The sequence below is a fragment of the Ailuropoda melanoleuca genome, chromosome 10 (assembly GCF_002007445.2).
Source record: "Ailuropoda melanoleuca isolate Jingjing chromosome 10, ASM200744v2, whole genome shotgun sequence".
Classification (NCBI taxonomy): Eukaryota; Metazoa; Chordata; class Mammalia; order Carnivora; family Ursidae; genus Ailuropoda; species Ailuropoda melanoleuca.
The window spans coordinates 50,379,533-50,391,798 of NC_048227.1; the positions used below are offsets into that span (position 1 = coordinate 50,379,533).

Below are 12,266 nucleotides of genomic sequence, written 5' to 3' on the forward strand. Positions count from 1 at the left end.
GGCCCATCATTTTAAAATAACCTATAATAACATACTGGATTATCCAAATTACTTGACTTTATTGAAACGCCACTGAAATATATTACCAGCATTCACTCATTTTCCCATTCAACAAACAAATATCAAGTGCCAGGCACTGACCTTGGTCAGGGGATATAATTGTGAAAAAAATTGAAAACAGAACAATGGTCCAGCCCATATAGTGTTTGTATGAGACAGATTCTAACCAACTATTCACACAAATAAATCTAAACCTGTAATTGTGATAAGGGATGGGGGAAATATGGTATAAAGTTAAAAGTGGTTTTTGCCCTAGGCAAGACAGTCAAAGAAAACTCCCCAGAGGAGGTGATGCTTGGGCTGAGGTCTGAAGGAGAAGTACAGGGAACTAAGTGGGGGGGGGGAGGGAGGATGCCGGCTAATAGGGGGTTTGAATATTCTTGACTGGAGGAGAACTGTGCAAGCTCCGATAGCAGAATATAACAATACAAGACTTGAGACAAAAGCATGAAAAGGTACTACGGTTTGCTACCTTTCTGGTAAGCAAGACAGGAAATAAGAAACTACGCATGTATCTGTTTATTTGTGCAAAATGCACATGCGCACACATATGTGAGAAACCAGAAAAAGAATGAGATTGGTTATGTACAGCAGGTAAGGAGGAATGGAGTGGAAAGAATAGGATGTAGGGGATATGGGAGTGGAAGAGACATGGGGCACTGACAGGTCTCAGAGTATAACTTTTTGTATACTTCTGACTTTCAGAACCCTGTTAGTGGTACATACCCCAAAAGTAAATAAATTTAAATCAGCCAGGGTGTTGGGGAGGGAGAATTCAAAAAGAAATACAAACAGTAACATATGAACCTAACCGAATACAAATGAATTACAAATTACAAACTAATTACAATGAACAACACAACCAGATAGACGTGGATGAGGAAGAAAAGAATTAACATAACTTTGGAACACAGTATTTTAACTATATATACTAAAATTAAATTTGTTTAGCAATTGTGAAACTATGAGTATTCTAGGATTGAGCAAATAAGTAAAATAAAGAAAGCAGGAATGGTGGGATAAACCCTGTGATGCTGGACTCAATCAGAGGTATCAGTATGAATTCATTCACACACAGCGGGTGGGGAGAAACAAGTATAGACGTGTGCAGGTGTGTGCACTCATATACCTCCTAGCTCTTTCTGCAGAGAGGGCCTTAGAAGCACTGTCAGCCCAGCAGTAGAAGGATACTCAGTGCTCAGCTCTTGGTTTCTAAATATTATTCTCTAATAAAAGGAAATGGGGTTCCTTGAATTCCTGGGCTGGATCAAGACAAATACAAGTTGAGCCTGGAGTACCATGTGATGCCAGAAAGTAAGGGAGTGCCTGAAAAATTATAGGGACATGAAAGGACATGGGAAGGGTTCCCAATGGCCAAATCTGGGACAACCTGACTAATGAAAATGATAGCAGTGGGTTATAACCCATGGAAGATAACATCCATGAGTCCATTCTAATAAAAATAAGTAATTAAATAAAGGAATAAATGGAGGAGAAGGGACAGTTCTTCCTTTCAGAATTCCATTAATAGTGTAGAAAGAAAGATGTGAATTACTGCTAAACAACACCACAGTCATAATTGTTTAACCATCACCAGATGATAAAACTAGTGGGCAAAAGCATGAAAAAAACCAGCCTTTACATATTCTCACAGTAGCTTACTATATGGTGGTTATTCATTACAAAGGGAAAAATACAGTAACTTACAGTGAAGAAATCTGGTAGACACCACCTTAGCCACGTGATCAAACTTAGCAACCCCAGTAACAAGCCGTATTGACATCACGAGTCTCCTGACAGGACGCACTGAGAAGGGCACAACATCACTTCTGTGGTGCTCTTGCCAAAATTGCATTACCTGGATTTAACTGTGAAGGAAAATAAGAAAAAAAAAAAAATACAAGTTGAGGTACATTTAAAACAAATGTCCAGTGCTCTGTCACTGTCAAAGTCATGAATGACAAAGACAGAATGAGGAACTGTCCCAAATTAAAGGAGGCTAAGACATGACAATTTGACGCAATGTGGGATCTTGTTTCCCCCTAAAAAGACAAGTGGGATAATTAATAAAGTAAGTAAGGTTTGTACATTAGATAATTGTGGTGTATCAAAGTGAATTTTCTGCGTTTTATCATTGTATTGTGGTTAAAGATAACATTTGGGAAGCTGAATGAAGGGTATATGGGAACCCTTTGGGTTACCTTTGGCCCTTTTTTTGTAAATCTGAAATTATTTTATAATTATTTTTAAATGTAAAGTTTAAAATAATGCAAAAGAACTCTAATGAACTCTTCTGTTATTAAAATCCAGCATACTTGGAGCGCCTGGGTGCCTCAGTCAGTTACGTATCCGACTCTTGATTTCTGCTCAGCTCATGATCTCAGGGTCCTGGGATCCAGGCCCCCATCAGTCTCTGCACTCATCGCTGAGTCTACTTGTCCCTCTCCCTCTGTTTCTCACCCCACTTGTGCTCTCTCTATATATATCTCTAAAATAAATAAATAAAAATCTTTAAAAAATAATCCAGCATACTTGTCAAAAATACATGATGAGGCTTGAGAAGTAGGCAGGCCAGATGATGTCAGGACTTGGTAGCCATGTTAAGGGACTTAGGTCATTTACCTTCAGAGTAATGAGAAACCATTGAAGGGTTTTAAGAAGAGGTTGGGAGTGGGTCAGTTTATCAGTGAGGGCCCCAATGGAAGCATATGGCCCACTTGAAATAAGATAATTTGAGGAAGATTATTTACAGGAGACTATAAAAGTATGGGTATAGGGAACCATTCAATTAAAGCCAACAGGTGGGTGGGTAGAGCAAGAAAAGGGAACTCAGGCTGTCAAGGAGTAGTCAAAAAAGGATAAAGTCGTGGAAATAGAGAACGGTTAAAGGAGGGAGGTAATTAACAATGTCAAAGAGTGAGATAAGAGCCTTTGGGTACAGTCACGTGGTCTCAATGAAACAATAATGGAGCAGGGCCCACAAGAGTGAGCGGAGAAGTGAGAGAATGACAAAATGGATACAACCCTTTTGATATGTTTGGCTGTGGTGCAGAGGGGAAACATAGCACACATGTCGTTCTGTAAGCTTTCCAATTATCCATTGTGAAATCATCTGGAACAGTGGGAACACCTTTAACAAATTCTCCAAAGCAACACAACTACAAAGAATGGCTCTTTGTTGAGTCTTAAGCTTATCTACAGAATGACACTATTAACAAATCATAAACAAAATGTTCAACTTTAGTACCCAAAAGACACCCCTGTTTTCCAAATTCAAACATGTTCATCAAAAAATAGAAAGTTTCCTGAGATCACAAGTTGCAATGATATTGACATTTTCATTTGAGAGCACTCAGGCATGATTTACAGGAAAGTCAATGTGATAGCATTTCTAGTGCCTCAAGTATACGTCTAGACATAAAATAAAAGTTGTTTTGTTTCGGTTTTTTCCAAGATTTTATTGATTTGACAGAGAGCGAGAGAGAGCACAAGCAGGTGAACAGCCAGCAGAGGGAGAAGGAGAAGCAGGCTCCACGACCAGCAGGTAGCCTGACTCGGGGCTTGATCCCAAGGGTCCTGGGATCATGACCTGAGCCGAAGACAGATGCCCAACTGACCAGGTACCCCATAAAATAAAAGACTTAAAGACAATTCTTTTGTGATGTTTTGTCTTCAGGAAAAATATAGAACACACAAATATAGCAATGTTTTATGTACCTGCATGGCACTTATTTTCCCCAGAACACAGCAACTTTGGGAAAAAATGGATGCTTTTGTAACAACTGCAGTTGCTTTTTATTCTAGTCTCTTAAACAGGCTAGTTTCTAGAATCCTGCTTCCAGAAGGCTCCTCCAGGCTCCCAGGCAGTTTTGCATGTACGTGCTAGATGCTGGATCCCACTGTTCCTTGCAGAAGTTTTGGGAAAAGCTACAAACCTTGATCTCTCTCTTGTCACCACCAGCCTTGCTGTGTGACCCTTCCTACCACCGTTCATAGCTACTTCTAAGGGCTGAAAGTTTTGCTCTTCTAGTGCTTTTAGCCCTTGGAGCCAACCTTAAATGGTCCAGCAGTTTTTATAATTACAGCCCAATTGAGCATCTGACTCCCTTCATTAGCACAACAAGGTGGTCAAGGTCATTGCCCAGCTTCCCATGATTGTTCCCCTCACCCCAAATTAATATTGCCTGCAAATTCACCTTCTTGCTTTCTGAGCCTTGTTCTTTTTCGTTCTAAGTCATTTTTACATTCTCTTTTGCTGGATCATTAGGCATAAAGTCTCCATCATCATTTCTTTCAGGGCACTCTCATGAACCCAGAGTTCCTGAGGGAAGGCTTGCAGGTGAAACTCCCCAGCATAGCCCTAATTGCTAGATTACTGCTTTTCAAAAGTTGGTAGTGCTCAGAATTAATAATTTACATCTGAACAATTCTCACTCAACAAGCGCTTAAAAGATTTTGTACTATCTTCTTGAACTTATTTCTCTCGAAATTTGGTTGAAATTGGCCTGAAAGATCAAATAGATTATACACGGAAGCATGAAATTTTCATTTTTCATCCCATTGGAAGTCAAGTGAAACAGAAGTAGCTATTACTGAATCACCCTGAATTTTCAGCACTTAACGAATATATTTTTAACAACTGAAAGTTACTGTTTTTCTCTCTAAGATAAATACACTTGTTTGGGGGACACTTGTTTTTAATCAATTCCATTACATTGTTCTTAGATTACTCTTTTATACCAACTTTTTTTTTTCTAACAGATAGAATGAGAAAGCTTTGTTTTGGTAATAAAACTACTAGAATTCGGACTAAGAATCTAACTTTTTAAATGGAGGTCAATGGAAGCTCCTAATTTTTAGTACCCCAATTACACAATAACAACTGAAGTTAAAATTCCTCTTTTAATTCTTTAAATTTCAGGTTCCTCCCCCTGAAATGCTGCTGAGAACAAGCACATGATAAGCTAAGGTGGCTGGGAACCGTTTGCCTGAGGAGCTAATTCTAATAGACACTGACAAAGGAATACAGGAAACATGAGTATAAAAGTGAAAAATGATAGGAAGTAAAAAGCCGATCTTCCACCTGGGAAACAACGCATTCAATCCATGTTTGTCACACTGGGTCAGTGGCCTCTGTGAATGTCTTTATATAGAGCATCTGGACTTTCAGAAAAAGCCAGAGACTCACATACTTCAAGAAGCATAAAAATACATTTCCAGTCCCCTCAATTATAAAAATGTTAGCCAAAGAAGAAAATTTCCATAACTGAATTTTTAATTGAGTTTTAAAAAGTCCTTTCTACCTAAAAAAAAAAAAAAAAAGTCACAATAAAACATTTATGGAACTGTATAGAAGTATGTCCAACATTATCCGAACTTCTTGATTTTAATGTTTGAATCCAAATGTGACATATATTTAACAATCCATTTGCTTTCCAACAAACTAAAATTTAAAGGAAAAAATACATTTTGTCTTCCCAAATATAAGTGGCATAAAACTATATTTGGTTTTCATAAGTTAGAAGCATAACTGCCTTTAGCTAAAACCCAATAAAGAACATAGATAATGCAGATTCCTTTAAATTAAAACACATTTCGGCATATACGTATGTGCATACATGGTGGATGAATATATATAATCTGTAAAGGGAAGTCAAATATGCAGACCCTATTTATAAAACAAAGGCTGAGGAATTTAAATGCCTAGATTACACAATACCTTGCCAAAACTTTTTATCCACAGAATAATCCCTTGAAAGTGGCTATTAGATGAAACAACAAAAACTTTTATCCAAGGTTTTAGCCCCTTTTGTTGACTTTCTTTTCTTCTTGATCCACTCACAAAAGACAAAGTGTATATTTTTTACATATGTAAACATCAGACTTCCAAGCCATATTATACAGTCCTTAGAAACAATTCATTTCTTCAGCTCTTCCTGCAAACCTGGGTTGGTGGAGTCTTTATCTCTGAGCTCTTCTGTTTCTCCCTTGAAAACAAACTCAGCAGGCACTGGGTGCTCCTGTCCTGTGGATTTCACAGCATGAGCAGCATAGTTGAGGCTGGTATTTTCACTCCAATGCCAGTAACCTGATAAGGGGTTGTAGAGCATTCCTGCCACAGTCTGAACTGACAGACCGTCTGAAAAAAACAATCAAAAAGAGTAGATTTAAAAGTAATTACTTTCCAAATGCCAAGACTCTAATGCTACTCTATATTAAAAAGGGATTCCTGACTCGATGGGAAAAAATACTGTGTAACCAAGTCCAGATCATTCTTTACTATAGCACAGAACAGGAACTCTAAAGCAGATTGCTTAGGTTCAAATCCCAGCCTGACACCTATTAAGTGGTGACCAATGCCAAATCACTTAACCTTTCTGAATCCCAATATTCTCACACATACAGAACATATAGTCCTAGAGTTGTTTGAATTAGATGAGATATGCAAATAAAGTAGCACAACGCTCGGAATTTGGTAAGTACTTAATAAATGTAAACTTTTATCAGAAAATATCTGTCAACAAGTGATTGTTCTTATAAAGCATCTTACAATACTTTTTCCTACTCTGTTTTCAGCAATATTACTTGCAGAAATCTTTAGAACTTCCTCCATTGCCTTGGATTGATAGTATTCCAATATTCCAAATCAAGTTTACTGATACACTGTTATGTGAACAGAAAGACTGAGACATACATGAGTTAAGTAGTCAGCAGGAATAGCAAACACCAACTAAATGTTATTACTTGACAGGAATTCACCATATGAATCAAGATCTCACAGTGTGTAAAGCAGAGCTTGGCACTGCAGGGAATACAAAAAGGAGACAGTCTTGCCTCCACGGAGACGACAGGCCAGAAAGGGGCTTAAAAACACCAAAAGAACCATAATACAAGGCATGCTATAAGTAGCATAAAGTACATAAAAAGTGACAGGAAGTTCAAAGTGTACCTGAATATGGAGGAATCAGAAAAAATAGTATGTGAGATAAGCTGATAAACGTAGGGCCTCAACAGGAACTGAAGATGTGTAAGTAATAGACATTTGCACCTCATCCTTTAACAAATGAGGACTAAGCAGCCAAAAAGTATTCGCTGATCATCTGTGATTTGCTTGGCCCTAGGTTAAGTGCCACAGGTGAGGGAGAAGTGGTATCTAATACCTAATTCTGACTTCAAGGAGTTTATGATCTAGTTGAAACCAACATCCAGAGAATAATGGCCCATTTAATTAAGTGCCAGGTTGTGTGATTAATAATTACAGGTACATTACAAGTTCAGTAAGACCGCGAAAACTGGAAACATTCTTAATACTTACTTGACTCCAGAATGCTCTCTAGCTTTTCGGGTGAAACAAATTTCTCCCATGTATGAGTACCTTTCGGTACAATACCTGCAATTTGCTCTGAAAAGACAATTCCCAAGGCATAAGACAGCTGTGTTTTGTTGATTGTAGTAATGAATAAAGAACCACCAGGCTAAAAAAAATATGCGACACAGAAGTACCATTTTAGATGTCAGGAGTATCAGTTAGGTAAAGGCTTGGCTTTCCCCACCCTCCTCCTTCCTTCCAAATAATTTAAGTGCAATTAAGATATATGAATATAAATAAAGTATAATTTACCAAAATAGTTTTTTCTTTTGGGAAAAAAAGGCAGTCTACTACAGATGTACTCACTGGGTTTACGCAACGGTGCTCAAAACTCTTAAAATCATACTACTGTGACATATTATATACTTGCTTTTGAACATATCAGATATTTTAATAATAAAAATATAGAAATGAGATCCAGCTACTCTTCCTTGTTACATGTCCACATTTACAGTCTGACATGTGTCAATACTGCTTTCTCTTTGGGTGCGGAGTCTGTCTAACTCATCTCGTGCAGCCTCCAGCGCCACATCTTATGTAGGTGAGTAGTTAGTCTGCCATTTCTTTTTTTTAAGATTTATTTATTTGAGAGCACACATGCAAGAATGTAAGCACAAGTGGGGGAAGAGTAAAGGGGAAGAGAGAGGGAGAGAATTTTCCAGCAGACTCCCCACTTAGTGAGGATCCACTCATGGAGCTTGATCTCATGACCCTGAGATCATGACCCAAGCCAAAACCAAGAGTCGGACACTCAACCAACTGACCCACCCAGAAGCTCCTAGTCTGCCATTTTTTAGTGGCTGTATTTATGGTGTTTCCTATATTTACTCCCACAAATGCCAAAGATTAATGTCTCCTCCCTCTTCTAGATATTCTCATCAGCCTAATGGGGATAAAATGCCAAAGATTCCTTCTAATAATTACCTGTGTGTGTGTATGTGTGTAGGGAGAGAGGGAATATATCTCCAATACCACCCCAAACCCAAAAAGAAATACTGCAATATGCCCTTAAATTAAAAACTGAAATATAAGATATTATTTAGTGACACACTATAACTTTTCTAAAACTCTAGTATTCTACAATATCTTATTAAGAATCACTTACATGTCAATTACATCTCAATAGAGCTAGGGAAACAAATCACTTACAAATACCTAATCTACATCCTATAAAATTTACTCTAAAGGAAACAGTGGTGAGCAATGGTCATTTTCTTAATAGGCTTTCCATTAATGCAAAAATTAGTTTTAAATTCCATAATCCCAGAATTCCTAATATGTGTGAAAGAACCTCCATTCATACATTCTGACTCACAACACCAAAAGCAGTAATTAAGGAGTTTTGCTTGGAAAATAGAAGATAAGCCTAATAAAACTCACTTGAGAGGATACCAAGAAACTGTTACAGACTGAAGGAGACTAAGGAGACATGGCAACTAAATGCAACGTAGAATTCAGGGTTGGATCCTGAACAGAAATATGGCATTAGTGGAAACACTAATGAAATTTAACAAGGTCTGTAGTGTAGTTAATAGTATCATGTCAACATTAATTTCTCACTTTTGAGAAATGTCCAATGGATTACATAAAGGGCTAGGACTATGGTGAGGTTAAGTGAGGTGCCTAAGGAACAAAACTGAAGGAAGCACTCACTAGCTGGAGTGTGCAAATGCAGGGTTGGCACCTAAGCCCAAATGTCTCCTTCAGTTTTATGCGCTACATGCCTCACTTGCCTCACCCTATTTCCTATCCTTATTATGTGAAATATTAACAAAGGAGAAACTAGGGGAAGGATAGATGGGAACATTCTGTCCTATCTTTGTAATCTTCTCTAAAACTAAACTTATGTAAAAAGAAAAAGTATTTCTAAAAAAGCTCCATTTAGGTAAGGACTAAGCATTTCATTCCTTCAGCTCTTGACCTTAGGATGTTACCTCTACATTAACAACAGTCAATACAGTAATAATAATAATAATAACAACAACAACAACACCACTTTGGGGGATTTATTAAAACAAAATTTGGAACCACTTTTAGAGGACTAAGTCTGTGGCAAATTATGTAAGCATAATAATATAATGGGAAGAACCAGACTTGGAATCCAAAGATGTGACCTTAAGCCCCACTTAAGTGCCTAGTCAACTCTGACATAAAGACCAAGTGACCTCCAGATTCTTGGGGGAAGATGGTGGAGTTGGTGCTCACTTCCTCCCATGGACGCCAAGGCAACAACTACATATAACTGTTGGCTGAATGAAGACTGGCAAAACAGCTCTTCCACAGCTAAAGACATAAAGAAAAAGCCACATGGAAAAAGGTAGGAGGGGCTGAGATGTGGCAGGTTACTGGCACAGTAACCTATAATTGGGAAGGATATCACAGGTGCAGATGTCCACCCTGAGAAGCCAGGGGATCAAGCCCCACCTTGGGCACCCCTGGTCCCAGGGACCTGCACTGGGAAGATGAGCCCCCAAAACTTCAGAAAAAAGAACTTACACTAAATGGAGATAAGCAATCTACCTGATAAAGAGCTCGAAGTAATGCTAATAAAGATGCTCACCAGATTTGAGAAGAGTGGATGAACTCAGTGAGAGTTCAAATCAAAAAAGAGATGGAAAATAGAAAAAAGAACCAATTAGAGATGAAGAATACAATAAGTGAAATGAAAACTACACAAGAGGGAATCAACAGCAGATTAGAAGATGCAGAAGAATAGGTCAGCAATCTGGAAGACAGGGTAGTAGAAAGCACAAAAGCAGGAAAGGAAGGAAGGAAGGGAGGGAGGGAAGGAGGGAGGGAGGGAGGAGAGAAGGAAGGAAGGAAAGAAGGAAGAAGAAAGAGAGAAAAAAAACTGAGGATAGGTAAAGGGACCTCTGGGACAACCTCAAGCATAATAGCATTTGCATTAGATCTCAGAAGGAGAGGAAGGAGAGAAGGGCAGAAAACTTATTGGAAAAAATTATAGCTGAAAATATCTCTAATCTGAGGAAGGAAACAAACATCCAGGTTCAGAAGGCACAGACAGCCCCAAACAGGATAAATCCCTGGAGATACATACCAAGATACATAATAAAAAGTCAAAAATTAAGGATACAGAATCTTAAAAGCAAAGCAAGTAGTTACATGCAAGGGAAACAGCATAAGGCTATCAACTAATTTTTCAGCAGAAACTTTGCAGGCCAGATAGAAGTAGCATGATATACTCAAAGAGCTGAAAAGAAAAAACCTACAACCAAGAATATTCTACCTGGAAAGGTTAACATTCAGAACTGAAGGACTGATAAAGAGTTTCCTAGAAAAACAAAAGTTAAAAGAAGTTCATTGTCACTAAACTAGCCCTACAAGAAATGTTAAGGGGACTTCTAAGCAGAAAAGGCCATAATTAAAAGTAAGAAGAGTATAAAAGGAAAAAATTTCCCTGGTAAAGGCAAACATATAGTAAAGGTAGTATATCAATCATTTATAAAAGCTAGTATGAAAGTTAAAAGACAAAAGTAGTAAAATCAATTATATCCACAAAAATTAGTTAAGAGATACACAAAATAAAAATATATAAAATATGGTGTCAAATAGATAAAAACATAGAGGGGGTAATAAAAATGTAGTGTTTTTACAATGTGTTTGAACTTAAATGACCATCAACTTAAAACAGACTGCTTTACAAGTAGGATATTATATGTGAACCTCATGGCAATCACAAACCAAAACCCTATAATAGACACACGAAAAACAAAGAGAAAGGAATCCAAGCCTAACACTAAAGAAAGTAATCAATCACAAGGAAAGAGAGCAAGAGAAGAAGAACAGAGAACTACAAAGACAACCAGAAAACAATCAATAAGATGCCATACCTATTAGTAATTACTTCAAATGTAAATGGACTAAATGTTCCAGTCAAAAGACACAGAGTGAATGAATGGATAACAAAAAAACACAAAAAAACAAAAAACCCATCTATATGTTGCCTGTAAGAGACTGGCTTCAGACCTAAAGACTCATACAGGCTGAAAGTGAAGGGGTGGAAAAAGATAGTCCATGCAAATGGAAGCAAAGAAAAAAAAGCTTTAAATACATCAGACAAAACAGACTTCAGAACAGACTACAATAAGAGACAAAGAAGGATATTAATAATGATAAAGGAATCAATCCAACAAGAAAATATAACAATTGTAAATTTACATGCGACAAACATGAAAGCACCTAAACACATAAAGCAAATATTAACGGAGAAATTGACAGTAATACAATAATAGTAGGAGACTTTAACACCCATCCCACTTACATCAATAGTTAGATCATCCAGACAGGAAATCAATAAGGAAACAGTTGCTTTGACTGACACATTAGACTAGATATACTTAACAGGGAGATAAAGAACATTTATATAAAAACAGCAGAATACACATTCTTTTCAAGTGCACATGGAACATTCTCCAGGATGGACCTCCTTAGGCCACAAAACAAGAATCAATAATTTTTTTCTAAAATTCTATTTATTTATTTGAGAGGGAGAGAGCATGAGCGCAAAAGCAGGGGAGGAGAAGGGGTAGTGGATGAGGGAGAAGTAGACTCCCTACTGAGCGGGGAATCCCACAAGGGGCTTGATCCCAGCACCCTGAGATTGTGACCTTGGCCGAAGGTAGACACTTGACTAAGCCGCCCTGGTGCCCCACGAATCAATAAATTTAAGAATACTGAAATCATATCAAACATCTTTTCTGACTACAACAGAATGAAACTAAAAATCAATCACACGAAAAAAAACTGAAAAAAATACAAACATGTAGAGGCTAAAAAACATGCAACTAAACAACCAATGGGTCAACGAAGAAGTCAG

At 37.6% G+C, this 12,266-nt stretch overlaps 1 protein-coding gene across 3 annotated transcripts in view; it reads right to left on the bottom strand.

Moving 5' to 3' along the window:
- Positions 1 to 1,774: 1,774 nt before the first annotated feature.
- COQ3 (coenzyme Q3, methyltransferase) overlaps positions 1,775 to 12,266 on the bottom strand; it is a 33,762-nt gene continuing 23,270 nt past the window's right edge. Inside the window, exons 6-8 of one of the 3 annotated variants that reach the window (XM_019802554.2) lie at positions 7,376 to 7,535; positions 6,005 to 6,199; positions 1,775 to 1,928 (exon numbers count right to left, since the gene is read on the bottom strand). In XM_019802554.2, coding sequence (XP_019658113.2) covers positions 1,915 to 1,928; positions 6,005 to 6,199; positions 7,376 to 7,535 — 369 coding nt within the window. In that variant the 3' untranslated portion in view covers positions 1,775 to 1,914. Of the gene's footprint in view, positions 1,929 to 1,963; positions 6,200 to 7,375; positions 7,536 to 12,266 lie in introns of those variants that run through there. The other 2 variants (XR_004628583.1, XM_011228407.3) reach the window with 2 other exon arrangements.